General features: G+C 44.3%; 1 protein-coding gene across 1 annotated transcript; it reads right to left on the reverse strand.

Annotated features, from left to right (window-relative positions):
- Positions 1-437: 437 nt before the first annotated feature.
- On the reverse strand, positions 438-15,470 carry LOC309563649 (uncharacterized protein). The gene is made up of 4 exons (XM_082268223.1): positions 15,304-15,470; positions 9,633-10,268; positions 4,438-4,488; positions 438-655 (listed from the first exon to the last, which is right to left on the reverse strand). Exons 1-4 carry the CDS (start codon positions 15,341-15,343, stop codon positions 522-524), a joined length of 861 nt encoding a protein of 286 aa, XP_082124349.1. The 5' UTR covers positions 15,344-15,470; the 3' UTR covers positions 438-521.
- Positions 15,471-27,822: the final 12,352 nt, after the last annotated feature.

Here is a 27,822-nt window from a genome sequence, read left to right on the forward strand (position 1 = left end):
CAATTATGTATATGTCTGGGAGCTGGGTGTGCCTGAAGTTAGTTGCATGCTGATGTGCAGTGAATAAAGAAGCAACCTGTACAGCCTGGTCTGTGTTAATACACTACACAGGGGTTGTGGGCATAGTGCAGTGCCGAATTGCAAAATATGGCCTGGTCATTAAGGGGGAAAATCTTCCGGTCCAGAAGTGGTTAAAGGCTGGTTCACACCTGAATTGCATTTTGAACGCAGTGTGAAAAGCCCGCAAAGGACAAGGGTTTCCCCCACCGCGTTCTGGTGTGAATGAGCCCTTAAGGTGACAAAAAAAAAACAATATCGCTTTTAAAAAATAAAAAGAAATAATATTTTTGGTTACTCTTGGTACATACAACACACAGTAATATGCAGTCAATAATAATACATACTGTAACATAAACATAACATACATAGACGCATGATTTAGAAATACTACAAACTGGTTTATTGTAAGATATTCCGTCTTCTATCGTTCTGGTTGACATCAGGGAGAAGCATATTCATTTTTATAAGTCAGTGACTATAGGCCAGTACATTTGCAGCAAGGCTATCCAGGTCACCAGCAGGTCGAAAATGAAGAGTTTGAAGACGATTATTCGGAAGGCCAAGACAGAGAGGACATTCTCCTTCATATGAAGAGCTAAAGAGAACAAATGAAGAGTCATTTAACATAGATTAAAAATTTTTTTTATATCTGTGAACAGTAATCCCATGAATTTACAATCATAAAGCAAGGTTTCCAGTATAAAATTAAAGAGAAAAAGTTGGGACTTTGAATGAGGTGCCCATACCTAATATACTATTAGGGATGGAGGTGTGGATGGAGGTGCGTGCTCCTCAGCTGGTCATTTTTAGTTTCAACCCTGTGGCTATCATTCAGCCATTGGATTGTTATTTACTTGTGATCTTGTTATACATTTTGAAGGCCAGTCATAGATGGGGGCAGGTTGGGGGAGGCCCGGGTTACCTCCATACCCACCTGTCCCTCATCTATCCATTAGCTAGCATGTGCTCCCACTGTGGAGACACTTATAAATTGGTAGTGTTAGGACTGCAAGATACACAGGATGCCGTGAAGGGGCCTTGCAGCTTACACATGCGTTTGCAAATGTGTGTTAACTAAACCCCTGTTTTTAACCTACATTGTTAGACAGGTTGATTCGGTTTGTTAGCAGACTGGTCGGTGAGTATGGTTTTCTTAGGGCCGGTTGTTCTCACGCACCTCATTCAAAGTCCCAACTTTTTCTCTTTAATTTTAATCTCGGGGATGGAGACGCACAGCCTTAACCAGCTGGTGTCTCATTCAAAGTCCCAAAACTTGCCCATACGTAATAGGTTTCCGGAATAATGCTGTTTTATCTAACTTCTAAAATACCCATCCCCTCAAAAAAATGAAAGGAACACTTTTTAATCAGGGTATAGCATTAAGTCAATTAAATCTTGGGATATTGATCTGGTCAGTTAAGTAGCGGGGGGTTGTTAATCAGTTTCAGCTGCTTTGGTGTTAATAAAAATAACAACAGGTGCACTATATGGGCAACAATGAGACAACCCTCAAAACAGGAATAGTATACAGGTGGAGGCCACTGAAATTTTTTTTTCCCTACTCCTCTTTTCTGACAGTTATTTACTAGTTTTGCATTTGGCTAGGGTCAGTGTCACTACTGGTATCATGAGGCCATACCTGGACCCTAAACAGTTTGCACAGGCAGTCCAACTCCTCAAGGATGGCACATCAATACATGCCATTGCCAGAAGGTTTGCTGTGTCTCCCGGCACAGTCTCAAGAGCATGGAGGAGATTCCAGGAGACAGGCAGTTACTCAAGGAGAGCTGGATGGGGCCGTAGAAGGTCCTTAACCCATCAGCAGGACCGGTATCTGCTCCTTTGTGCAAGGAGGAACAGGATGAGCACTGCCAGAGCCCTACAAAATGACCGTCCAGCAGGCCACTGGTGTGAATGACTCTGACCAAACAATCGGAAACAGACTTCATGAGGGTGGCCTGAGGGCCCGACATCCTCTTGTGGGCCCTGTGCTCACTGCCTAACACAGTGAAGCTCGATTGGCATTTGCCATTGAACACCAGAATTGGCAGGTCCACCACTGGCACCCTGTGCTTTTCACAGATGAGAGCAGGTTCACCCTGAGCACATGTGACAGACGTGAAAGGGTCTAGAGAAGCCGTGGGGAACATTATGCTGCCTGTAACATCGTTCAGCTTGACTAGTTTGGTGGTGGGTCAGTGATGGTCTGGGGAGGCATATCCATGAAGGGACGCACAGACCTCATCAGGTTAGACAATGGCACCCTGACTGCCATTAGGTATTGGGATGAAATCCTTGGACCCATTGTCAGACCCTATGCTGGTGCAGTCGGTCCTGGGTTCCTCCTGGTGCACGACAATGCCCGGTCTCATGTGGTGAGAGTATGCAGCCAGTTCCTGGAGGATGAAGGAATCGACACCATTGAATGACCCCCACACTCGCCTGACCTAAATCCAATAGAAACACCTCTGATACATTATGTTTTGGGCCATCTGACGATGCCAGGTTGCCCCTCAGTCTGTTCAGGAGCTCAGTGATGCCCTGGTCCAGATCTGGGAGGAAATACCCCAGGACCACATCCGTCGTCTCATTAGGAGCATGTCCCGATGTTGTCAGGCATGCATACAAGCACGTGGGGGCCATACAAACTACTGAGGACCATTCTGAGTTGCTGCAATGAAATTTCTGCAAAATGGACTGCCTGCTGCATCATTTTTTCACTTTGATTTTCAGCCCTCTGTAGGGTGATAATTTTAATTTTCATCAAACGAGGTGGAATCCTTTCCTTCCAAACACATTACCTAATCCATGTCAGTATAGATATCCAGCATGAGATTTTTCCCAATTGAGATCTGATGTGTTTTCATAATTTTTTGAGCAGTGTATTTAAAGTTGAACTCTAGGCCAAACCTTTTGCTTTCAGTTTTGTATAGCAAGAGAAAACATTAGATCCCCTGCCAGGTTTTTATTGCTGTCTGGTGACAGTGTGATTGACTCATTAGTATATTTTTTGTAGATAAATATGGGGAATGCACTCCAGAGAGGGGTTAACAGGAAAGTAAGCTCTTGGCAATGTCAGAGGAGTCACTGGGACAGGAAATGAAGGGAAATCCCACTAGTAGGGACACCGGCAGTAATAAAAACTTGACAGTAGATCTTACTTTAAATCAAAGCTATTAAAAATATTTTTTGAGCTATCTTCTGCTTTAAAAGTGATTTTGTACTTTGTCGATACTAGGTAATATAACAGGTTTGCTTTATGGGAAGTGCCATACTTTACTTGCCTACCCTGAGTGTCCCTGCTACCCCAATCTACCATCAGAGAACCAGGAAATACCTAGTACCAGGGGCGTAACTACAGGGGTTGCAATTGCAACCGGGCCCCATGCTCCAGGGGGCCTGTGCGGCTCCCCTGTACACCTGGATAGGAGGGGCGGCGGGGCAGCATGTAGAGAAATCACTGTCCTCCTTTTCCTCCTGTAGCTGCAGGAGGAAAATGGAGGAGATTGGTACCTCTGTATGCTGCCCCTGCCACTCCTCCTATCCAGGTCACTTGTGTTCTGCTGTCTCTGGGCCCCTGTGTGCTCCCCTGGCCTTGCCCCCAGCCCCCCCCCCCCCATGTGCTCCCTCCCCTCCTCCCCTCTCCTGCCGGCTGCTACAGGGGATGTGTCACAATAGAGAACCAGGAAGGGGTCAGTAAATATGTAATTTACCAGCCCCTCCCTTTTCTGAACGGACAGAGTCATAGTCAGTGACATAGTAAAAAAATGTAATAAAAAGATAAAAAATAATACAATTAAAATACCAAAAAAATAAAAACTACTGACACCAGTGGGTGAACTTCCAGGATAGCAAAGGTCACACTTGCAACTGGGCCCCGGCATTCCACCACCGTGGGGAGGCCCCAAGATGGCAGGAAGGGGACCCACTGTAGAACTTGTAAAAGGGCATAATAAAGGGCCCCACAACGAGAGTAAAGGGCCTCAGGATCAGTGGGAAGAGCCCCAGGCTTGAAGGGAAGGGCCCCGGCCAGGGGCCCGGGGGGCCCTTCATGGTTTCTTGCACCGGGGCCCTGAAGGTTTTAGTTATGCCTCTGCCTAGTACCCCTGGAAATGGGGAGAATGGGACACTCCTCCTGCCTCCCCAGCATCTATCACATGGGGTTGGGAAGTGGGGAAGAGTTTGCAATGTTAAAGATTTGACCCTCGAGAACCATGCAGAGTCTGTGGTTGTCCCCTGTTGGCACCTGTACATGTTGAGGATGAGGAGAATTTTCTATTTTTTTTTTTAGAGAGAGAAAGACTTCCATAACATTCATGCAAACTAGAAAAAAAAAAAAGACATACCGGTATATTGAGAACAAAAGAATTTCCATACCTAACGCTGTAGAAAAGTCTTCATCATAGCACAAGGAGCGACTTGATTCTCCTGGAAACAAAAAATGTTGGAGTAATACCTACTTTCATGCATACAAGTCTTCACAATGACTGAATAATTAGGAATGCAGTGGCGAGAGTTTATAAAGGCTCCTAAAGGTAAAAAAGGATAACAGGGATCACCCCAATGGGATCTTCAAGGGATATAAGAAACCAGTGATTTAAATTTTTAGCATTCACCAAAACGAATATATTTAACCGGTTGCCGACCGCCCGCTGCCTACTGTGGCAGTGTGACCCTCCTGCGCAATCTGACGTGAACCTATGTCGGTTGCTCGCCTGCAGCGAGGGGGCAAGCGCACTCCGCCCGCGGCACGCTCCCACCCCCGCTCGTCAGTGGGAACTCGGATGCACAGGGCAGGCGGCTCCGATTGCCGCCTGACACCCACAATTGCTCCCCGCTGAGAGAGAAGGACGGTCGGCTGTTGTAAACACATCTGACCGTTCTTCTCCCTGGAATGATCATAGAGCCCCTGTGATCCTTCTATATAGGAACACAGGTCTCTGTGATCATTTCACAAGCCACACCCCCCTACAGTTAGAATCACTCCCCTAGGCTCACATTTAACCCCTTGATCACCCACAGTGTTAACCCCTTCCCTGCCAGTGTCATTATTACAGTAACAGTGCATATTTTTAGCACTGATTACTGTAGTATTGTCCCTGTTCCCCCTAAAAGTGTCAAAAATGTCAGTCAGGGGTCCGATCTGTCTGCCGCAACGTCGCAGTCCCACTAAAAATCGCGGATTGCCACCATTACTAGTAAAAAATAAAAAAAAAATTAAAAACAATAAAAAAATGACATAAATCTTTCCCGTAGTTAGTAGACGCGATAACGTTTGCGCAAAACAATCAAAATATGCTTATTGCAATTTTTTTTTACCAAAAATATTTAGCAGAAAACAAATTGGCCTAAAATGTTAAAACATTTAGCTTTTTACATTTTTTTTTGGCAATGTTATATAGCAGAAAGTGAAAAATATTGTTTTTTTTTTTTTTTCAGAATTGTCGCTGTTTTTCTGTTTATAGCGCAAAAAAAAAAAATTGCAGTGGTGATCAAATACTACCAAAAGAAAGCTCTATTTGTGGGAAAAAAATGACATCAATTTTATTAGGGTACAGCATCGCACGACAGCGCAGTTGTCAGTTAAAATACTGCAGTGCCGAATCGCAAAATATGGCCTGGTCATTAAGGGGGAAAATCTTCCGGTCCAGAAGCGGTAAAGAGATATAAGAAACCAGTGATTTAACTTTTTAGCATTCACCAAAATATTTAATTTGGTTGGACACAGTCCTTAAAGTTAATTGTGCTGCTACAAACCCAACAAGCAGTTACCTACAGGAATCTGTCGGGGGGGATTTACAAAAGCTGAAGCAGGCAGAATCCGATGCAGCTGTGTAGAGTAACCAATCAGCTTTTATCTTCAGTTGTTCAGTAAGGCTGGCCATACATTATACAATTATTTTCTTATCCAATTTTCCTTTAGATTTACCAAAAACATATAATATGAAGTCAAACCTAAACACTTTCAACATGTATGCAATCAGGTATTCCCTTGCACTACACAGTTGAAAGTAAATCTAAAGAAAATTGAAGAAGAAAATTGTATAGTGTATGGCCAGCCTTAGGCTGGCCATACACTATACAATTTTCTTATTCAATTTCCTTTAGATTTACCTTTAACTATGTAGTGCAAGAGCCTGCCTGATTGCATACAAATTGAAAGTGTTTAGGTTTGACCCTATATTACATGGTTTTGGTAAATCTAAAGGAAAGTTGAACAAGAAAATTGTATAGTGTATGGCCAGCCTTAAGCTTTGAAAATGAAAACTAGAAGCTGATTTAATAAGCACAGCTGCACCAGATTCTGTCTACTTCAATTTTAGTAAATTCCCCTTTGTGTGTATTTTCAGATATATTGAAGGATCTTTATTAAGGGAGCTTGAGATAAAGGTGAAAGTTGTAGATTTGTGATTAAAGAATAAAAACTTTTGTTGGTTTTTCAGATTTTCAGTGAGTTATTAGGTTTAGATTGAAATTATAATGTATTTTCAGTTCATCCTCAATTGCAGGGGACATTATTTATCTCATTTCAAGCAACTAGAGTTAAGTCAACATGGCCACAATAGAAATGCATTCATTTCAGTGGGTTGCCCAAAAGCTGGCCATACACTGAACACATTTTTGGACAGGTTCTGGCAAACTGGCCACAATTCAAGCAGTGGTGCCCCTTTTGGCACCCTACCACCCTACATTCTTTGATTTAAAAGTCAAAGTAGTTAGACTCAAAAAATTGTTGGCCAAAGAGCTGCAGCAGCCAGTATTCTGTATTCTGACAGCAAAGGGTGCTGGCTCTCAAAATACAGTAGCTGGCAGGGAAGATTGCTGGTTAGCGTGGATGGGGGAATTCATAGATTTTACAGTGTATGGGCAGCTTTACATTGTGGAAAGAATTGGTAAAACATAATCACATGTAACACTGCAAAGGCAGAAAGCAGAGCCTGCATATGTAATTAGCAACTATGGTTGCATATACCATTACAAACTATACTTAAAATCAGGATTTTCAAAATACTAACACGGAATGTTTAAATTGTTGATATCAGTTTGGGAAAAAAAAAATTGTTGATATCAGATTGATCTTTCATGTGATTTATATATAAAACATTGGAAACATTGGAAATACTATACATTCCCTACTCTTTTTTAACCGCTTCTGGACCGGAAGATTTTTCCCCTTAATGACCAGGCCATATTTTGCAATTCGGCACTGCGTTACAATTGTACAATCGTGCGATGCTGTACCCAAATAACATTGACGTCCTTTTTTTCCCACAAATTGAGCTTTCTTTTGGTGGCATTTGATCACCTGTGCGATTTTTATTTTTTGCGCTATAAACAAAAAAAGAGCGACAATTCTGAAAAAAAAAAACAATATTTTTCACATTCTGCTATATAACATTCCCCCCAAAAAAATGTAAATATCTAAATTTTTTAACATTTTAGGCCAATTTGTTTTCTGCTACATATTTTTGGTAAAAAAAAAAATCACAATAAGTGTATTTTGATTGGTTTGCGCAAAAGTTATCACGTCTACTAACTATGGGACAGATTTATGTCATTTTTATTGTTTTTTTTTTGTTTTTTACTAGTAATGGCGGCGATCTTCGATTTTTAGCGGGACTGCGACATTGCGGCGGACAGATCGGACCCCTGACTGACATTTTTGATGCTTTTTGGGGGACCAGTGACATTACTACAGTAATCAGTGCTAAAAATATGCACTGTTACTGTAATAATGACACTGGCAGGGAAGGGGTTAACACTGTGGGTGATCAAGGGGTTAAATGTGAGCCTAGGGGCGTGTCTCTAACTGTGGGGGGCGTGGCTTATGAAATGACCATAGAGACATGTGATCCTATATAGAAGGATCACAGGCACTCTGTGATCATTAAAGGGAGAAGAACTGTCTGTTGTGTTTACAACAGCTGACCGTCCTTCTCTCTCAGCGGGGAGCGATCGCGGGTGTCAGGCGGCAATCGGAGCAGTGCATTGGAGTCCCCTCTGCCGAGTAGGGGTGGGAGCGTGCGACCGACGAGCCCAGCTAAGGAATGTGCCCACTCGTTTACCACCATAGGACGTGTCTTCCTATGGTAGCACATGCAGGAGAGGAGAGGAGGAGCAGAGAGCTGGCAGGGGACCCCAGAAGAGGAGGTAAGGGACCAAGTATGTATAACATATTTATTATTTGAGAAAAATAAATTGACTTTACAGTCGCTTTAATAAATATACGTACTTTACGTCCAGCTTCTGTAGTGGAAGGGGTGACAACATGCCCCTTACCTCAAGATCCTGGAGACTTTTGAATATTCCAAATCTGCCAAGAAGTCACTTTAGCCCAGGGCATGTCTTCTCGTGAATCTTAGAATACACACCATTCCCCAGGATCTTAAAGGAAGGAGTATGACATCACCCTCTGCAGTACAGAAACTGGCGGTAAGGTATGTATATTTATTAAGGAACAGGATTTCACCCCTGCAATTATGAAGCCAGGGGTGAGGTATTTTTACTTTTATGCCAAAATGTTTTTTTTGGGGGGGCAGGAGACCTTAAAAGACTAGGCAATGATTACAATACAATATATGTTATTAGGAAAAACCTCAGCAAACATCCTTGGTACATGTGACTTCAGCAGGAAAAGCTATTGGCTGGTTTAATTCATCCTGCTATACCCTGGCAATAGAAGCAATTAGGGATTGACCGATTATCAGCAAAGCCGATATATCGGGGGCCGATATGCACTTTCCCCAATATATCAGAATCAGCCACCAAGGTGGCTGATATTACCGATATTTCAGAAAGTGCTGTACTGGAGTGATGCCTGCAGCTAGAGGCATCGCCCCGGTACCGGCGTCCATAGCTGACAATCGGCTGTCTTGTAATGACAACCGATGTGGCTGAGAAGCCGCTTAGCTGTCATTACAAGGAGTGGGAAGGGATGTCCCCCCTCCTGCCCCCCCCCCCCCGCGGCTCGCCCGGATCTCCCGTCCCACCGGGAGCCCCGGGTAACCAGCCTGCACACCCGCCGAAGACCCTATCAAAGCCGCATTCGGCTCTAAAAGGGTCTCCATGCAAAAACCCAGAGGTGATGTCATGACATCACTTCCCGGTACTCTGCACCAAATTAAAAAAACTGATAGCATTCAAAACAGTCAAACTTGGCATTTTGAATGCTTTTAAGTGCAGAGGAGGGGTTTGGGGTCTTTTAGACCCCCCAGATCCCGCCACAAGAGTACCTGTCAAGTAAAAAAATGAAATAAAAATTTTCTTAAATGTACGAAAATATCGGCCCATACCGATACGCGATGACCAAAATATCGGTATCGGCAATGAAAAAATGATATTGGTCGATCACTAGAAGCAATGCTAGTGCACAAAGACATATATGACCATACTATATAATTGTGTAGGACAGAGATAAGAAAGAGCATATTATTGTTGATTACTCATTTTCCTTTAGTCTATTGCCCCCATTGGACTAATAGAAATAGATATGTTTCTTTGAGTTGTACCTCAGTGCTCTTCCAGTACTTTATCAGATCTTACTGTAACTAACAATTAGGAAAATAAATTACCTGAGAGGGTAATATCATTGATGTCAACACTTTCAGCTTGAGCTAAAAAGCAGGAGGCCGCCGAGTCCCATAATTGGAGGCTGTTGATTGGTAGACCTAAATAGGCAAAATCCTGGAGATTTCTGGAGGTCAATACAGGTTGGCCAATGTGAATATTGATGTCCTGTTGAGAATCTGAGGTAAGGGAGTCAACATTGTTGCTCTCAGTTAATTCTGGCGTAAGGATGAGACCACTTTCATGGAGGGGTGAAGGAAAAAAATTACGGAATCCTTTGCTAGAAGATAAGGAGGTCACCACAGAATAAAGAGGCATATTCAGTGATATGGAAAGATGAAAGCCAACATTCCTAGTAGCAAAAAGTGAGGAGGGCCCCCCAGCAGATGGAACTACGAAGACAGGAGGTTGGTCATTGCTGGATGAATAGATGGATTGCCGGGTGGAGGATGCCAGCCTAATATTCGTTTGAATGCCACCCAAGGTCCTTTTATTGGTTTCATTAACATTTGATATCCACACTGTGAAAATAGCATCTGGCCTGCTCTTCACCAAACATACGAGATTGACCTGATTTTGCCCATTGTCCAGCACACTCCAGACCACAGTCATTGTAGATGGGAGAGGTAGTGTCCAACACCCTAAAATGAAAGAGACCTGTTTATACAGTGGCTACCACACAGTTTTTCTGAAAATCAAACTGCTTTAGGAGTTAACTAAACCATAATTATAAAGCAAAAGAAGAAAAGCAAGGTCCATTTCCATGCAGAGCACTACATCTTGTACTACTCAATGGTCCTCCACAGTGATGATCTGATTTGCCTGGCCATTTGGTAGTTTGCCACAGCATCCACTTATGGTATACAACAGACTTAAATTGCTATCTGATTTCAGAAAGTTGCTAATTTTATAGGGAGTTTGAAGGACTCTGCGGACACTAAGGTGGGCTTTTCTTCAAAGTGGGAGGCTTGCCTTGGCCTCATATCTTGGCCTCAGTCTTTCTACGCATGTGTTAAATTGTTACATAGTTTGTAATGTTAAAAAAGACACATGTCCATCTAGTTCAGGGTTGGGGAACCTATGGCCGGGGGGCCGTATGCGGCCCTCTAAGTCATTTGGTCCGGCCCCCCGTGCAGCTGGGTCTGTGCCTCTCAGCTGATCCATCAGAATGGAGCCGATGCTTCCTGTATAATTTCGACTCCGTTCTGACAGTCTGAGTGAGTCACAGGCGGAGTGATATCAAATGCACTCCGCCTGTGACCAATACAGGAAACATTCCCTTTTCCTCCAGCGCAGTGCCGCTGCTAGCCAGCATTTCCCGCCAGCAGCACACACAGCAGTACCAGCCAGAGCCAGCAGTACTCACAGCAGTACCAGCCAGCTGTACCCACCAGCAGTACCCGCCAGCAGTTCTTTTCAAAACTTACCACCACAAAGAGTCGACTGCGCTCCAGACTAACCGACGCAAACCTGGAAAACCAGTTACGAGTAGCATCAATACCAGCTAGCATCACAAACCAGCATCACACACCTCACCAAAGAGAAGCAGTTGCAGCCATCACATTAGGGGTGAGTTAATTAAATGTTTGACCAAATATAACAGGAAGATTTAAGTTTATAATTTTGTACGGCACCCGAATTATTTTATTTTACCCAAATGGCCCTTGGCAGAAAAAAAGGATTCCCACCCCCTGATCTAGTTCAACCAATGGAAAAAAAAAAAAAGTAAATTATTTTTTGACGGTTTTCTTTAATATTATTCTCCCCAGCAGCACATACTCACCTTTCCTCAACTCCTTCGCTGCTTCATTCAATCACCATAAACAAAGAAAATTCCCAATACGTAAAGTGTATATTAAAATAGACCAACTTATTGTATAATCTCCTTCCGTAACCACTTAAGGACCGCCCACCGTGTATTTATGTCGGATGTTAAATACCGGAGTTATGGCAGCAGATAGCTGCCATAACCTCAGCATTTTTTTAAAACGGTGGGCGGTCTGCATAAAAGTGGTCCCTGTGGCGGATTCGCCGCGAGATCACTTTTATGGGCGGCAGGAGAGTTGCCCCCACTCCCGCTGCCCCACGGTCGTTTTCCCCGCTTACCGGAGCTGTCAGTAGTGGGGAAAATTATCCGGTGCTCTCCCCTTCTAGGCAGGAAGTCGGGTGAGAGCAAGCTGGGCCCCACTCGACTCTATGGCCTTGGAGGACCAGAGTGACGTCATACATCGCTTCCTCCCAACGGCCTTAAAGGGCCCATTTTTTTTTATGATGAAAAAAAAATTACTTTTTTCATGCACTGTCCCTCTGAGCTTATATGCACTCACATATGTAAACGGTGTTTAAACCACACATGTGAGGTATGGCTGCGATCCTTAGATCGAGAGCGATAATTCTAGCCTAAGGGCTCTTTCACACGGCCGCTCTGATTTTTTCCTCCGCTGCGGCACTTTTTTTTTTTATGGACACTTGTGTCATCCGCTCCGTATGTCCGCATATCATCCCATCCGTTTGCAGATGATATACGGACATAATGTATGTCTACGGGGATTGTGGATGTCAGCGGATGACAGAGCTGACATCCGATTTTGCATCCGTTCCGTTTTTTAAACGGAAGAAAAATAGGGTTCTGTTCCGTTCCAAAAAACAGAACAGAGCTGAAAGGACACAAATCGGATGTCAGCGGATGGTCATCCGCTGACATCCGCAATCCCATTGACATGCATTATGTCCGTATATCATCTGCAAACGGATGGGATGAAATACGGACATATGGAATGGCCGTGTCAAAGAGCCCCTAGACCTCCTCTGTAACTCTAAATTGGTAACCTGTTGAAATTTTTAAAATGTCGCCTATGGAGACTTTAAAGTACCAATGTTTGTCACCATCCCTCAAGCGTGCACAATTTTGAATCATGACATGTTGGGTATCTATTTACTCAGCGAAACATTATCTTTCACATTATAGAAAATAACTTGGGCAAATGCCGCGTGACAAAAAATATTGCATTCTCCAGGGTCTTTGCTAATGTATATATATATATATATATATATATATATATATATATATATAATGTTTGGGGATTCTAAGTAATTTGTAATTTTCTAGCAAAAAATACTGATTATAACTTGTAAACAACAAGTGTCAGAAATAGGCCTGATTCTTAAGTGGTTAAAAATTCACTTTTCTTGATTGCCTGGCCATCCCCAAACTGCTGCCCCAGTCTCCTGTTTTTGAGTGTCTCCTTTACCTAGCAGGCTGCAAAGGAGACACCCATATGTGCGCGCACCCAGGATTGTGTGCGTCCATTGAAACACATGGGAAGCAGCAAGCCACGCCCCTAATCCCTCCTTCTAGCTCCTGCTCTAGCTCTAGCATCTAACTAGAAACTACTGTATGTACAGTAGAACTAAAATATCTGTTAGGGGGTTGACACTTTCAAGAGGTGTGATCTTACAATAACAGTAAAGCCAAAAGTACATGATGCAACCTTTGTATAAAATCCAATAAAATTAAAAAGGAAATTTAAATATAATATATATATATATATATATATATATATATATATATATATATATATATATATATATATATATGTATATATACATATATGTATGTATATATATATATATATATATATGTGTGTATATATATATATATATATATATGTGTATATATATATATATAATATTAAATATAAATAGTATATATAAATAATAATGAACACAGGCTCATATGAGATCCAGCATAGCCATAAAAGCTGGATGAAATTGTACAAAAGAGTAAACTTAAGCTGGATAGTTTCCACAATCAGAAATTTAGAGAGCGATCATTGCTGTCTACTTTAGAAAATACCAGTTTCCTGGCTGTTATGCTGATCCTCTGGGCGTTCCGCATGTCCGTATATCATCCTATTTTTTTGCAGATGATATACGGACATAATGCATGACAGTGGGATTGCAGATGTCAGCGGATGACCATCCGCTGACATCCGATTTGCGTCCTTTCAGTTCTGTTCCGTTTTTTGGAACGGAACAGAACCCTATTTTTGTCCTGTTTAAAAAACGGAACGGATGCAAAATCGGATGTCAGCGGTGTCATCCGCTGACATCCGCAATGCCCATAGACTTACATTATGTCTGTATATCATCTGCAAACGGATGGGATGATATGCGGACATACGGACCGGATGAGACAAGTGTCACCCGTGTCCATAAAAAAAAAAAAAGTGCCGGAGTGGATCAAAATACGGTCCGCTCCGTGTGAAAGGACCCTTAGGGGGTTGACACTTTCAAGAGGTCTGATCTTACAATAACAGTAAAGCCAAAAGCACATGATGCAACCTTTCTATAAAATCCAATAAAATTTAAAAGAAATATAAATATAATATTAAATATAAATATTATATATATATATATAAATAAATATAATAATAATAATAATAATGAACACAGGCTCATATGAGATCCAGCATAGCCATAAAAGCTGGACGAGATTGTACAAAAGAGTAAACGAAAGCCCTGTACACACGCACCTATCGTTGGCCGTAAATTTTCGGCCAACGTCCGATCGGCCGATTGTCGGCTTGTTAGTATGATGCTTCCGACAACCGACTGCGACTTTTCGGCCGAACAAAATCTGGTGTGCAGGCTATAAAATTTTTGTTGGCCGTCACCAGAACGGCCGATTGTTCGTCAGTCAGTACAGATTTCGGCCGACAAAAGTCAGATGAGCAAGACTGGGCATGCTCAGAGAAGAAAAAACACAGAAGTAGACCATCACATGACATCACTTCTGAAGTTGGTTGTTGTTGGCCAACAAAATTCGTGTGCAGTCTAGAGCACATTCCAACCAACACAACAACACTGGACAAAAGACGGCCGATCGGTCGGCCAACAATCGGTGTGTGTGTACGGGGCTTTAAGCTGGATAGTTTCCACAATCAGAAATTTAGAGAGCAATCATTGCTGTCTACTTTAGAAAATGCCAGTTTCCTGGCTGTTATGCTGATCCTCTGGTTTCAGCACTTTCGGAGTCATTGACCCTTAACAAGTATGCACTAACACGACACCAAGGCAACTGGCATTTTTAAAATGAGAGGTCAAGCAATGGCAGCCTCCATGTTTCTTTTGTAGCAGGGTTCTTTTAGGCCAGCTTTACACCTATGAGTTGCAGTAACACACGGTAACACACAATCCACATTTATATGAGCCGGCATGGTACATAGGGGGTGCCGTTCACTGAGAACAGTCACATGCTGAAAATAATTCTCCAAGTGGCAAAAGTATGGGATTTATAGTTTTTAGTGAATTGAATTAGTCAATATCATCAGAGAGTGTTTTACATTTTAACTGTCGCGTCTACAGAATTTAGCAAAGCCTGTGCAGTGCGACTCAGTGCAGTGCGACTCAGAATTCTAATGAATGGTTAAGGTAGGTCCTTACACAACAACATCAGTAAATTACATTATTGAGAGATCAGTTATAAAATGCAATCAGTGTGTTGCCAATTGTTATTGTGCTAAATGCAATATTTTATCAAGTAACCTTGCATTTTCCCTCCTCCTTATAAATGGGTCTGAAAACACATCAAGTACAACTAAAACTGCTGAATAAATCAAACAGTCTCTAGTTCTACATTTCAACAAAATTGCACATAAATAATATTATACTTACCATATATCATGAGAAGTAGTAGGGGACAAGCAGAGGACATAGTCTGTACCAGAACATCAGTGGCATGTATTATTATGGAGGGATGTCCCTGTTCTTCTGTAAAGTCTTCCGTTAACCCGCGTTCACATCTGGAGAGCCACCTGCTGAGAAAACCACCACCACATCAATTCTGACTCATGAATAATTAGCGCTTTAAAGCAGAACTCTAGTGTGAAATGCTAACTGTAGCACTTATACTGGTAAATGTCACAATTTTATTTTTTTATTTTCTAAACAGCAATTTTTCAATAAATATAGTCGGACTTTAGGCATACCACACAAAACAATATATTTCTTTAAAAACAATAGCTTTTATTATTAACTTATTTATTTATAAATGATATAGGGTCTGGGATTAAAAGTACCATTTCAGTCTTTGCAGATGACACCAAGCTTTGCAGTGGAATAACTTCTATACAGGATGTCTCCAACTTACAAGCCAACCTCAATGCACTGTTTCATTGGGCAACTATGTGGCAAATGAGGTTTAATGTTGATAAATGTAAAGTTATGCCCTTCTGGGCTAAGAATATGCATGTATCATACATACTAGGGGGATTAGAACTGGGGGAATCCATAGCGGAGAAGGATCTGGTTGTTCTGGTAGATCAGGGGTATTCAAACTATGGCTCTCCAGTTGTTCAGGAACTACAATTCCCATCATGCCTAGTCGTGGCTGTGAATGTCAGAGTTTTACAATGCCTCATGGGATGTGTAGATCTGCAACAGCTGGAGGGCCGTAGTTTGAGGATCCCGATGGTAGATCATAAATGTTCATAATAATAGCATGCAATGCCAAGCTGCGGTTTCCAAAGCAAGCAAAGTCCTTTCTTGTATTAACAGAGGCATGGACTCCAGAGAGAGAGAGATATCATTTTGCCCCTGCACAAATCATTAATAATACCTCACCTGGAATATACAGTTCAGTTTTGGGCACCAGTTCTTAAAAAGGATATCAAGGAATCAGAGAAAGTGCAGAGAAGGGCAACCAACTGATAAGAGGCATGGAGGAGCTCAGCTATGAGGAAAGATTAGAGGAACTGAATTTATTCTCTCTTGAGAAGAGGAGATTAAGGGGGGATATGATCAACATGGATATATACATAAGGGGTTCATATAGTGAACTTGGTGTTGAGTTATTCACTTTAATGTCAACATAGAGGACAAGGGGGCACTTTTTACGTCTAGAGGAAAATACAAATACGGAAAGGTTTCTTCACCATAAGAGCTGTAAAAATGTGGAATAGACTACCTCCAGAGGTGGTTCTGGCAAGGTTTAAAAAAGGCCTGGATTCTTTCCTGTGTGTACATAATATAAATGGCTACTAATATTTATATGTAAAGTTGATCCAGGGAATATCCGATTGCCTCTACGGGATCAGGAAGGAATTTTATTCCCCTGCTGTAGCAAATTGGATTATGCTTTGCTGGGGTTTTTACGCCTTCCTCTGGATCAACGTCGGGTATAGGATTGTGTATATGGGATTGTATGGTTGGGTTTTCATTACTGTTTTTTTAGTGGTTGAGCCAGATAGACTTGTGTCGTTTTTCAACCTGACTATGTAACGACATGCATCAATTACTGTAGCACTGTCCCTACAGGGCCTGCTGAAAAGTGACTTGACGGGCTCCCCTGATTACCAGCACACGGTTACCTTGAGAGACAGTCCATGAATCCCTCCTTGCCCCTGATGGCTTGTCACACAAATAAACAGTCTAGGGGGTTTTTTTTTGGTGTTTATTTGTAATTGGGATAGAAGGGAAAAGTGGGATACTCCAGCTGAACTATTCTATTTTCAGGACTTCTATGTCAATTGGAAAAAGCTAGGCTGCTTAATCCACCCTGCCACAAATGTTGAAAGGTTTAAGACCTCTGGAGGTATGCTGCGGCATCTGGCACCAAGCCATCAGTAGCAGAGCCTGTAGAGGTCTGTGCGTCTCCCCATGGCTATACCTCCCAGACCATCATTGACCCACCACCAAACCAGTCATGCTGAATGATGTTGCAGGCAAGGTAAATGTTCCCCACGGCTTCCCTAGATCCTTTTAGGTCTGTCACATGTGCTCAGGATGAACCTGCTCTCATCTGTGAAAAACTGAAGCACAGGGCGCCAGTGGGGGACCTGCCTATTCCAGTGTTCAATAACAAATGCCAATTGAGCTCCATGGTGCCGGGCAGTGAGCACAGGACCCACTAGACAATGTCGGGCCCTCAGGCCACCCTCATAAAGTCTGTTTCTGATTGTTTGGTCAGAGACATTGACACCAGTGGCCTGCTGGAGGTCATGTTGTAGGGCTCTGGCAGGGCTCATCCTGTTCCTCCGTGCACAATAGAGCAGATACCGGTTCTGCTGATGGGTTAAGGACCTTCTATGGCCCTATCCAACTCTCTTACAGTAACTGCCTGTATCCTTTAATCTCCTCCATGCTCTTGAGACTGTGCTGGGAGACACAGCAATCCTTCCGGCAATGGGACGTATTGATGTACCATCCTGGAGGAGTTGGACTGCCTGTGCAACCTCTATAAGGTCCAGGTATGGCCTCATGCTACCATTAGTGACACTGAGCCTAGTCAAATGCAAAACTAGTGAAAAACAGTCAAAAAAGATGAGTAAGGAAAAAAAATATCAGTGCCTCCACCTGCAAAACCATTCCTATTTTGGAGGTTGTCTCATTGTTGCCCATCTATTGCACCTGTTGTTAATTTCATTAACATCATAGCAGCTGAAACTGATTAACAACCCCTTCTGCTACTTACCTGACCAGATCAATATGCCAGGAGTTTAATTGACTTGATACTATACTCTGATTAACCGATTGCCGACCGCCGCACGACTATATACGGCGGCGGTCAGCCCCGGCCAGGCAAAGTGACGTATATATACGTCACTAGCCTGTCACTTCCTTGTGAGCCAATAGCGGGCGAGCGCGTGCCCGCGGAGGCGCGCACCCACCATGGCTCGTTCCCTAGGAAGTCCGTGCGTGTGACCGGCGGACCCGATGTGTGACCAGCGGACCCGATGTCCTCCGGTGACTCGGCGATCGTCGGAGAGGGAGAAAGGCAGGCGGCTAGTGTAAACAAGCCGCCTGTCATTCTGCCCTGTGTAGGAATGGTGATCATACGGTTCTACTATGTAGGACCGTTGATCACTGTTCCTAAACTAGTAGCCATGTCCAATCACAGTAAAAAGCACGTCCCTAGGGACACACTTAACCCCTCCTTCTCCATTAAAGTTAACCCCTTCCCTGCCAGTGTCATTTTGCAGTAACAGTGCATATGTATAGCACTGATTACTGCAGTAATGTCACTGGTAACCCCAAAAGTGTCAAAAATGTCAGTCAAGGGTCCGATCTGTCCGCCGCAATGTCGCAGTACCGCAAAAAATTGCAGATCGCCGCCATTACGCGTTAAAAAAAAAACACCAAAAATGACAGAAATCTTTGCCTTAGTTAGTAAACGCAATAACTTTTGCGCAAACCAATCAAAATACGCTTTTTGCGATTTTTTTTTTACCAAACATATGTAGCATAAAACAAATTGCCCAAAAATGTTAAAAAATTTTGATTTTTAAATTTTTTTGGGGGAATTTCATATATAAAAAATGTGAAAAATATTGTTATTTTTGCAAAATTTACGCTATTTTTATTGTTTATAGCACAAAAAGTAAAAATCGCACAGGTGATCAAATACCACCAAAAGAAAGCTCTGTTTGTGGGAAAAAAATGACATCAAATTTGTTTAGGTACAGCGTTGCATGACCGCGCAATTGTCCGTTAAAGTCACCCAGTAAAAAATCGCAAAAAACCCCCTGGTCAGGAAGGGGGTAAAATCTTCCGGGGCTTAAGTGGTTAAAGTGTTCCTTTAATTTTTTCGAGCAGTATATATATATAGCATTGCAGCAACATTACCCTACCGACTCAGGTACCCTTAAGTGTTTCTAAAGCCAAGAAAAACAAAAATATCATATATTGCAACTTACCCCTCCGTAGATGTGGTGGCTGTATTCAGAAAATAGTGAAGACGTTGTGCGCTGCCACTTCATTCCAATTTATAACATGACGCTGCTACTATCACTAAATACTGTTTGTTCCCACATACAGTGCAATAATGTATATAGAATGTGTGATAGTGATGCCAAAATTCCTCTTGATCATTTATCATCCTAGAACAGTATGTGTATTTCTGGCAGGCTCAACAGGTGAAAATAACTTTAAGTTTGCGCTTTTTTTTTAGTTTTGCATTCTTGAAGACACTGAAGTGTCAAAACATGCAATTGATTTGCAGACTGCCCACCATAACTCTGGGCATTATTCTCCCCCCCCCCCCCCGCCACCCCCACACACACAGTTCCCATACAAACACCTGCTTTATGCAGCACCAATATTCCCCTACCCTGCACCATCTGTTCAACGTACAAAAAGTGAGAACTGGTGCCTAAATTCATTTTGTTTTCAGTAAACTTACATACAAAGTCAAGTCAAAGTGCGATAATTAAAATATGCTTTAATATACAAAGGTAACAAAACAAAAATGTGACAGCTACTAATGGGATTTTATGCAGGTTTATTCATGATGACCATTTCCTAAAAGGTAAGGTATTACAGGAAAGAAACATGGATGTTTTAAATAGTATTTAGATTTGCATTTCAAATGAGTTCAACCAGATAGGGTGAACAACAGGATAACACCGCCAGTTCTGACACCATGCGTGCAGAGGTGATAGTCACCAAAAAGGCCACCTTCTGGGACAGCGTAAGCAAGGGAATCTAACAAATATTTTCAAAGGGAGGCTTCTGTAGAGCTGAAAGCACCCAATTGAGATCCAGAGGTTTTTTTCTATGCCGAGATCCCCATTGAGATATTTATGAATTGCTATCATGTCCCCTCTCAGGCGTCTCTTCTCCAGGGTGAATAAATCAATCGGGTGCAGACGCTCTTCATAATCAAGGTCCTCCAAACCCCTAATTAGTTTAGTTGCCCTTCTCTGGACTCTCTCCAGCTTCAACACATCCCTCCTGAGGACTGGCGACCAGAACTGGACAGAATACTCCAGATGCGGTCGGACCAGAGTTTTATAAAGTGGAAGGATTATAGTCTTATCTCTGGAATACATCCCTTTCTTTATGCATGCTAGTATTCTGCCGGCTTTGGCAGCTGCCGCTTGACATTGCATGCTGTTGCCTAGTCTATCATCAACCAAGACTCCCAGATCTTTCTCCATTTTTGATTCCTCAAGGGTTCCCCCCCTAACGTGTATTGTGCTTTTATGTTTTTAGTACCCAAGTGCAAAACCTTACACTTCTCCACATTAAACCTCATTTGCCCACTCTGTTATTTTGTCCAGGTCATTCTGTAGGATATCTGCTTCATGCTGTGCAGTTATTGCCCTGGCCAATTTTGTGTCATCTGCAAAAACGTCCTCAATGCTGTTTATGAATAAATTGAACAAGGTTGGTCCCAGGACCGAGCCTTAGGGGACCCCACTTACCACCTCAGACCAGTCTGAGTATGCGCTGTTTATTACCACCCTTTGGACACGGCCTTTTAGCCAGTTCCTTATCCAAGAGCAAACCCTGCTGTCGATACCTGCAGACCTTATTTTATAAATTAAGCGCTTGTGGGGAACTGTATCAAACGCCTTAGCGAAATCCAAGTACACCACATCCACTGGTCTCCCCCTATCTAGCTCACAGCTCACCTCCTCGTAGAATGTTAATAGATTGGTTGGACAAGAACGCACCATTTGTAAACACGTGCTGATTACTGCTGATGATTAGAGATGTACCGAACTGTTCGCCGGCGGACAGTTCCCGGCGAACTTAGCATGTTCGCGTTCGCCGCTGCGGGCGAACATATGCGATGTTCGGTCCGCCCCCTATAATACATCATTGAGGCAAACTTTGACCCTGAACTTCACAGTCAGCAGGCACATTTCCAGCCAATCAGCATACCTCCCTCCCACACCCTCCCACCTCCTATAAATAAGCAAGGGCAGCATCCATCTTAGATCATTCTGAAGCAGTGTGTGTTAGTGAGAGCAGGGAAAGCTGCTGCTGCTGTTATAGCTAGGGACAGTTGTTAGTCAGTGTTCCTGGTCTTGCTAGTCAGTGTTCTTGGTCCACTACTGCTGTAGGGACAGCATCCTGACAGCACCCCAAAAAGCCCTTCTAAGGGCTGGTATTTGTGTAATTTTTATATATATATTGTACAGGACGCCAAGGTTGGGTCCTGGACAATCGCTATATATCTCCTGTGTTTGGGTTGTGGTCTCTTTAAGGGAAGTTGGGAAATGTTCAGGGGGTCACCCAAGACGGGTGAGAAATTCCTGGAAATAGCTAAAATCAGGAGGACTGAATCGCAGTGCTCTCTGTGTTGAATAGAGCGATATTTGGGACCCGGAATTTGGGGGGCTCTGTAGTGATATTCGGGTGGGAAAGAGCCCCCACCCCTGACCATAAGGGATTCCAGCACATACAGGGTTAAGACCCATGAGAAGCAGTCCTTAAGAGACAGGAAGCAGCAATAGGTGAGTGTGGGGGAGGAGTAGTTTGGTGGTTGCACCTGTCTGAAGGAGCTGCAAGTTTGCTGGAAGCTGCTGAGAGGTCTATTGAGGACTGTTTCAAACCTTGGGGTGAAGACCCATCCACAAAACCGTATGTGCCTTTTTTCTTGCTTTATTCCTTTGTGCTGAAGAAAAGCGGACTTTATTTTGTGTTTGATTTATGCACTGCTGGAAGCCTGTTTAAGTTTGCTGAAATAAAGCCTTTTTGTTTATGTTTTAAACGGTTGGGCACTCAATCCGGTGGAGCTAGAACCCCCAAACTTTACAACTGGTGTCTCGGATGCGGGCAGAGTGCATTTTGCAGCCGCAAAAGCCGTTTAAAAACCAAAAACTGACATTTAAAGAGACAGTATACCTATGGCATGTCTTGGGTGAAAACAGCTCAGACACTACAAACAGCAGGCATGGAGGAGGTTATTAAAGCACTGGTGCAAGCCACTGTGACCCAGCAGCAAGCCTCAGTAGAGGCAAACCGTCGCCATGAGGAAGCAATGGCTCAGCAGCAGCAAGCCCTGGCACAGGCTGTAAAGGCACAACAGGAAAGCACACGGTTGCTAGCTGCTCAGTTTACTGCCCAGCAGGAGTCCACTCAAGCACAGGTGGCTGCCTTGCAGGAGGCAGTACAGCGTTTGGCTCAGGGACGAGAGCAAGCAGTCATTGCTGATGGCAACCCAGTATCTGTGAGAGCCAGTCATTACTTGCAAAAACTGACCCCCAGTGATGATGTGGAGGCTTTTCTCACAACTTTTGAGAGGATAGCGGAGAGAGAGGGGTGGCCCCGTGACCAATGGGCTGGCATTATCTCCCCTTTCCTTACTGGTGACCCGCAAAAAGCCTACTTTGACCTTCCAACTGAGCACATCAGCGACTATGAGCGTCTGAAGGCAGAGATCTTGGCCCGCCTGGGGGTGACCACAGCTGTCCGAGCTCAGAGGGTGCACCGCTGGAGGTACAAACCTAATCGGCCACCCAGGTCCCAGATGCACGAACTGGTACAGCTGGTGAAAAAATGGCTGCAACCAGAGAAGCTGACAGGCCCGCAAATGGTGGAACGGGTAGTGATGGACTGGTACCTGCGGTCCCTACCAGATGACCTACAGCGCTGGGTAAGCCATGGCGACCCTGCAACCGCTGACCAGCTGGTAGAGTTGGTCGAAAGATACACTGTGGTGGAAGACCTGCTCGGGCCTGCCAAGCATCGGGAACCCACACATAGGGCAACCAGGCCAGCCACAGCACCTAGGAGAGAAGCTCCGCCAGACGTTGTCACCCACAAACCGGTATCTTCTTCAGCAGAACCACGGAGGTTGGTTCCTGTCCCAAGGATGGGAGACATACAGTGCTGGCGATGTCGGTCCTGGGGGCATACCCGGGCACAATGCCCACTTCAGGAGGAGCCTATGGAGTGTGGGACTGTTCGGAGAAGCTCTTTTTATGTGCAAAGAGCATGTGCCACCCATCTTGATATAGCGACCGGACAGTTTGAATGTGAACTATGGGTGAACCACCTTCCTGCCAAGGCTCTGCTGGACTCTGGTAGCATGGTAACGCTGGTACATACCAGGGTGATCGGAAGACTCGGCCCAGTAAGTAAGACTCTACGGGTAGTATGTATCCATGGGGACACCAGAGAGTACCCCCTGGTGCCAGTGACTGTTGCCTATGGTGGTACCTCTGTGACACAAGAAGTCGGGGTGGTAAGAAATTTGATACATGATGTCATAGTGGGGCGGGACTGCCCACTGTTTTTTGAACTATGGAACCAGGTACAGTGTGAACAGCCTGGACAACCAAGGGGACTGGGGACCCTCGGCCTCGAAGGAACAGAGTCTGAGGGGTCCGGGCCTGAAATCCCCACAACACAACCCCCTGATGGGGAGGTACCTGTCACTAACAATGACATTGCAGAAAATGTTAAAGTGGACGATATTGTTTCTGTTTCAGGTCGCAAGACCGAGCTGACCTCTGAGGGGGGGGAAGTCTCCCCGTTACAGGTTATGCTGGGAGAGGATGATGAGGAACTCTCCCCACCACAGTCCCAGGTTGAGGAGAGTGAAGGGGAAACCTCCTCAAGGCCAGTGCATCCAGACCTGGACGTATCCAGGGGTGCGTTTGGCACCGCTCAATTGCAGGATCTTACCTTGGTCAATGCTAGAGAGCAGGTTTCTGTTATTGATGGGATCCCACAAATACCAGGTGCAGACCAGAGGTTTCCTCATTTTGCATTGAAAGATAACTTGGTTTATCGAGTGGCTGAAAGCCGAGGGGAAACTGTCGAGCAGTTGCTGGTTCCCCAGCCTTATAGGCGGATGCTTCTCGATCTAGCCCACAATGATGCACTGGGAGGACACCTGGGGGCAGAAAAAACAGAGGCCAGGGTAACTGACCGGTTTTACTGGCCAGGGGTAAAGGCCGAGGTTAAAAGGTATTGTGCGTCCTGTCCGACTTGCCAGTTAACTGCCCCGGTGTCCCATTACAGAAACCCCCTGGTACCCTTGCCAATTATCGAGGTACCATTTGAACAAATTGCAATGGATCTCGTAGGACCCCTGGTGAAGTCAGCAAGGGGGTACCAATATATACTAGTCATCCTAGACTATGCCACTAGATATCCAGAAGCAGTCCCTTTAAGGAAAACTTCCTCTAAGGCCATTGCCAGGGAACTGTTTCAAATGTTTTCCCGAACGGGGTTCCCCAAAGAAATATTGACGGACCAGGGCACCCCTTTTATGTCCAAAGTGATGGCGGACTTGTGCAAACTGTTCCAGATTAAGCAGTTGCGGACGTCCGTCTATCACCCGCAGACTGATGGCCTAGTCGAGAGGTTCAATAAAACTTTAAAATGCATGTTAAAAAGAGTGGTCCAGAAAGATGGGAAGGATTGGGATATGTTACTCCCTGCCCTGTTGTTTGCCATCCGGGAGGTTCCACAAGCATCAACGGGTTTCTCACCGTTTGAGTTAGTGTATGGGCGAAGGCCCCGGGGGTTGCTAGATCTAGTAAAGGAGACATGGGAAAGTGAGTCGTCCCCACACAAAACTGTGGTAGAGCATATCTCCCAAATGCGAGAGAGAGTGGCTAAGGTAATGCCGTTGGTGAGGGAGCATCTGCAGAAGGCTCAAGATGCCCAAAGAAGGGTGTACAACCGATCGGCTAAAATCAGACAATTTCAAATAGGAGACCGGGTGGCCGTCCTAATACCAACGGTGGAGAGCAAGTTCTTGGCCAAGTGGCAAGGTCCGTTTGAGATAGTGGAAAAAATGGGGGAAGTGAACTACAAGGTACACCAGCCTGGGAGAAGAAAGCCATACCAGATCTACCACATAAATTTGTTGAAACCCTGGAGAGATAGAGAACAGGTGTCTGCAGTGATAGGTGTCCAGTCAGGGGACCCTGCAGGGATTGACCTAGTGCAGGTTGCTGCTACCCTGTCTAGGCCCCAAACCCAACAGGCAAAAGAATTTCTGCAAAGAAATAGGGACATGTTTTCAGGGTTACCTGGTCTCACCAATGTCATCGAGCATGACATTGTAACCGAGCCCAATGAAAAAATCCGGTTAAAGCCGTATCGTATCCCAGAAGCTCATAGGGTGGCAGTGTCTGAGGAGGTAAAAAGAATGCTTGAGCTTGATGTCATTGAAGAGTCGCAGAGCGAGTGGTCGAGTCCAATTGTGTTGGTGCCTAAACCCAACGGCACTCTTCGCTTCTGCAATGACTTCAGAAAGCTTAATGAAATCTCCAAGTTCGATGCATATCCTATGCCCCGGATAGACGAGTTAATTGAGAGGTTGGGTCCAGCCAGGTATATCACCACGCTTGACCTCACAAAAGGGTACTGGCAGATTCCCCTAACCAAGGAGGCCAGGGAGAAAACAGCCTTCTCCACCCCGGAAGGCCACTTCCAGTACAAAAGGATGCCATTTGGTCTGCACTCTGCCCCTGCCACATTCCAACGGGCCATGGATAAAACTTTACGTCCACATCAAAGATATGCTTCCGTCTACCTGGATGACATAGTCGTCTTCAGCACTGATTGGGAGTCCCATCTTCCCCGGGTTCAGGCAGTCGTAGACTCCTTGAGAAGAGCAGGGTTCACCATCAATCCAGAGAAATGTGCAATTGGGATGGAGGAAGCCAAGTACCTAGGGTACATTGTGGGTAGAGGGCTGGTTAAACCCCAAATGAATAAGGTAGAAGCCATACAGGGCTGGCCCCGTCCCCTAACCAAAAAGCAGGTCAGAGCATTTTTGGGCATAGTTGGCTACTACCGGAGGTTTGTCCCCAACTTTGCCACCATTGCTGCACCATTGACTGACTTGACCAAAGGTAGAAAGTCAGTGATGATAAAGTGGAGCGCGAATGCCGAAGAAGCTTTTCAGAAGCTTAAGGCGGCATTATGCCAACATCCGGTGCTCGTAGCTCCCGATTTCTCCAAGGATTTTGTAGTGCAGACAGATGCTTCAAGTGAAGGATTAGGAGCGGTCCTCTCTCAAGTGGTCAATGGGGAAGAACACCCCGTGGTTTTTCTGAGTAGGAAGCTAACGACAGCAGAGAGAAACTACGCTGTGGTGGAGCGGGAGTGTCTTGCCATCAAGGGGGCTTTGGACTCCCTACGGTATTTTCTCCTAGGTAGGAGGTTTCGCCTGGTGTCAGACCATGCCCCATTGACCTGGATGAGACAGAACAAGTACACCAATGCCAGGGTGACAAGGTGGTTCCTTTCTCTCCAGGAGTTTAATTTTGTGGTAGAACACAGACCCGGGAGACAGCATCAGAATGCCGATGCCCTCTCCCGAGTCCACTGTATGCTGTCGTGTGGTGCCTCCAACACCTCCGCGTTGAGGCAGAGGGGGGGGATATGTACAGGACGCCAAGGTTGGGTCCTGGACAATCGCTATATATCTCCTGTGTTTGGGTTGTGGTCTCTTTAAGGGAAGTTGGGAAATGTTCAGGGGGTCACCCAAGACGGGTGAGAAATTCCTGGAAATAGCTAAAATCAGGAGGACTGAATCGCAGTGCTCTCTGTGTTGAATAGAGCGATATTTGGGACCCGGAATTTGGGGGGCTCTGTAGTGATATTCGGGTGGGAAAGAGCCCCCACCCCTGACCATAAGGGATTCCAGCACATACAGGGTTAAGACCCATGAGAAGCAGTCCTTAAGAGACAGGAAGCAGCAATAGGTGAGTGTGGGGGAGGAGTAGTTTGGTGGTTGCACCTGTCTGAAGGAGCTGCAAGTTTGCTGGAAGCTGCTGAGAGGTCTATTGAGGACTGTTTCAAACCTTGGGGTGAAGACCCATCCACAAAACCGTATGTGCCTTTTTTCTTGCTTTATTCCTTTGTGCTGAAGAAAAGCGGACTTTATTTTGTGTTTGATTTATGCACTGCTGGAAGCCTGTTTAAGTTTGCTGAAATAAAGCCTTTTTGTTTATGTTTTAAACGGTTGGGCACTCAATCCGGTGGAGCTAGAACCCCCAAACTTTACAATATATATATATATATATATATATATATATATATCTAGTGTCCCCAAAAGCCCTTTTTAGGGCTGGTAATTGAGTATTTTTATATATATATATATATATATATATATATATATATTGTACACTGCAGTTGCCTGCCCGCTGTGTGTGAGAGGCCACAGACCCACCACAGACTGTACTGTGTGCACACCACACTCATTTCGGGTGGCACAGGCACAGTACCTTGCATTTTAAAAAATATATTTTTTTTTCCTCTGTCATAATTGCAGTGAGTGCTGTGTCAGGTCCACAGAATGCACTGTACCCACTGCAGTGCACTGCCCACCACTGATATATATACGGTGGCACAGCATCTTGTTGCAAATTGAAAAAAAAAATATATTTTTTATTATTGCAGTTGCCTGGGCTGCCAGTGACTGTCAGGTCCACAGAGTGT

The sequence above is a fragment of the Pelophylax lessonae genome (genome assembly GCF_965119305.1).
Source record: "Pelophylax lessonae genome assembly, chromosome: 9".
NCBI classification, from domain to species: Eukaryota; Metazoa; Chordata; class Amphibia; order Anura; family Ranidae; genus Pelophylax; species Pelophylax lessonae.